Source organism: Pteropus vampyrus, unplaced genomic scaffold (genome assembly GCF_000151845.1).
Source record: "Pteropus vampyrus isolate Shadow unplaced genomic scaffold, Pvam_2.0 Scaffold355, whole genome shotgun sequence".
NCBI classification, from domain to species: Eukaryota; Metazoa; Chordata; class Mammalia; order Chiroptera; family Pteropodidae; genus Pteropus; species Pteropus vampyrus.
Genome location: NW_011889136.1, coordinates 477,532 through 480,218, shown reverse-complemented (window position 1 = coordinate 480,218; position 2,687 = coordinate 477,532). Strand labels below are relative to the sequence as shown.

Here is a 2,687-nt window from a genome sequence, read left to right as displayed (position 1 = left end):
GCCACAGAGGGCCGGCGACCCGTCCCCTCCCGCGGCCAGGCCCCCGCCGGCCCCGTGGCGGGGTAGCAGCGGCCGCGTCCCACAGCCTGTGTCCCACGCTGTCCCCTTCTCTGCCACGCCCCCAGCGGCCTCCTCCGTCACCAATTTCCAGGTTTTTAGGGGTTTTTAAAATTTATTATTTCTCCATAGCAGTAAAATACACACGGCGTAAATCAGCTCGCCTTTAGCCCCCTTAGGTGTAGCCTGGGGGTCACGCCCGGGGCGGGCTCCAGCCCGATGAGACCCCTGCTCAGCTCCTGGGGACCTGCCCCCCTGCTTTCACAGCACTGGAGTCACTTTACCTCCCGCCCCCGCTGCAGGGCAGGGCCAGCTGCCCCCGGGGACAGGGCCCGCGCCCTGCGGAGCGAGTAGAAGGCATTCGGCACACACGCCAAAGCGGAGTCCACGGCAGGGTCGCGTAGAAGAAGGTGACGCCCCACAGACGGAGCGTGGCCTCCTCTCGGAGGCGGAGGAAAGACAGTGACCGCAGAGAGAGGCACCGAGGGGGCCCTGAGCGCCGGGGAATTCTGCGTCTGCCGTCCTGGGGTCCCCACTTCCTTCGATGGGGGCCGACCGTGAGGAAGGGGGAGTGTGGGGCGTGGCAAGGGACGAATTTGCAGAGCGAGGGGCCCGCTGCCCGCTCCCGGCCTTCGGAGCTCAGGTTCCCCGTGGTTTTAGCCACCGAGGGACCGACCCCTGGTCCCCGGCTCTGCCGCACAGGTGTGGGGCACGGGGCGTGAGTCCAGCGGACGCCTCCCTCCGCTCTGAAGGCGTCCTCCGGGCCTGGCTGCGGGCTCGTCACCACAGCCGTCCCTGAACGTGGCCGGGGTCACAGTTGAATCCTCTGGCCTCCGCCCTGCGTCACCAGCACCCCCCGCAGGGGCTCCGGCCCCCCGCACCCCAGCCGACCCTTCCTCTCTTCTACCCGATCACGGTCGCCCGGGTTGGGAGGTGTGAAGCGGTGTCCAGTTGTGGCTTTCGGTGTGTTTATCTGTCCAACTCCGAATATTCTTAGGGCCTTCATTTTCTCTTCCCGGCCTAAGGTTCTCCCCATCAGGGCGAGTCTGGACCAGCCCTGGGGTTCCTGCCCTCGTGGGACCCACTTGGCAGCCCCGAGGCGGTCACGGGCCTGGCCCTGCACTGGAGACACTCGCTCCGTGCCCGGGGCCGGGGGACTCGTCTCCTTTCGAATGTCCCCAGGTGCTGCGCGGAGCCCGGTCTCTCTCTCCAGCCTCCTCCGGCCCAGGACGCAGGGTTGTCCCTGACTTTCCCGGTCTCTGTGGCAGTGGAGACTTTGTCTGCACACGGAACGGGGAGCCCGTCAGGTGATGGGCCGCCGGTGTTCCAGATGGTTCTGCTCCGGTTCAGGGTCCGTCTGCATCAGTGCCATCCAAGGGCCACTCGTCATCCTGGAAGCGCCGCTCCGCGCATTCCTATCCGGCGGTCTGGAGAGTCGGTTGCGGGGTGTCCTGCCCCACGGACTCGGGGGGCCCCCCGGGTCTTCCTGGGCCCTGACGTGGCCCCTGCTCTCTGCTAGGCTGTTAGGTGCATCGCGGAAGGGCTGGCTGACCCGGAGGTACGGACGGGACACCGCCTGTCGCTGTACCAGAGGGCCGTGCGTCTGAGAGAGTCCCCGACCTGTCACAGGGTCAGGCACCTCTTCCGCCAGCTGCCGGAAGTGACCGTGGACGACGTGAAGCACGTGAGTCCGTGTCCTGGGCGCCCTTGGGTCTCGCCTGCGGGGAGCAGCCTCGGAACGGTTTCCTGTCTTCCCTCTGCGACTCGGAAGATGCTGACGCCCGCGTGGGACCGTGGGACGTCGCTCTCGCCACCGGCCGGCCGGCTGGCTTTCTGTAAAACTCCGAGTCGGAAGCTCACAGCCTGCGCCCGTTCCTCCCGCGTGGTCAGGACCCCTGGGGACAGCTCTGGGGTCCACGTGCTCCCCGGGGGCCGAGGCAGTGACCGTCCAGAACCTCGCCGGAGCCCAGTGCGGGTCCCAGGCCGGGCGCTGTGCTGAGCATTGGGGGCCTGCAGGGCAGGGTGTCCTCGGACGCCAGAGTCAGGTTTGCACGCCTGTCGCTGAAGCGAGGCTGACGGATGTCGTCCCGCCATCTCAGGTGACCATCTCGGGCCGGCTGTGCCCGCAGCACGGGATGGGCAAGTCCGTGTTTGTGATGGAGGCCGGGGGGCCCGCCCCAGCCACCGCCCTGTGCTCCGTGGAAGAGCTGGCCCTGGACCATTACCGACGCAGTGGCTTCGACCAAGGTACCCGACGCGCGGCGTTTCTCCCGGCCCCGTCACCGTGGCGGCCGTGAGCTGACATCTGGCCGTCCTGTCCCCCATGGGAGGTGCCGCTGGCCGGGGAGGGCTTGGGGAAGAATTTCGCTGTGGTCGTGAAAGGCCCACCACTCGGCCAGTGTCTGGCACTTAATATGAGGGGACAGCTCCGTGGGACATTAGGCAAGTGAGGCCGGCTTGTCTGGCTGGGGACGAGGGAGGACGGGGGACTGACAGGCGCCACCTGGTAACAGACCCATCAGAGGGGCTGGAGCCGGGAGCCGAGGGCCTGCGTGAGTCCGTTGTCCGTCTGCCGTCCTTTGGGGTCACGGAGGGAGGCTGCAGGGACGAGGAGCTGGGGCGCGGGGCAG

General features: G+C 67.7%; 1 protein-coding gene across 1 annotated transcript in view; it reads left to right on the top strand.

Annotated features, from left to right (window-relative positions):
- Positions 1-2,678, top strand: part of LOC105304828 (FANCD2 and FANCI associated nuclease 1) — a 10,693-nt gene extending 8,015 nt beyond the window's left edge. The window contains exons 7-8 of the mRNA XM_023522699.1: positions 1,577-1,741; positions 2,157-2,678. Of these exons, the coding sequence (XP_023378467.1) occupies positions 1,577-1,741; positions 2,157-2,354 (363 nt within the window). The 3' untranslated portion in view covers positions 2,355-2,678. The remainder of the gene's footprint in view (positions 1-1,576; positions 1,742-2,156) is intronic.
- The last annotated feature ends 9 nt before the right edge of the window (positions 2,679-2,687 follow it).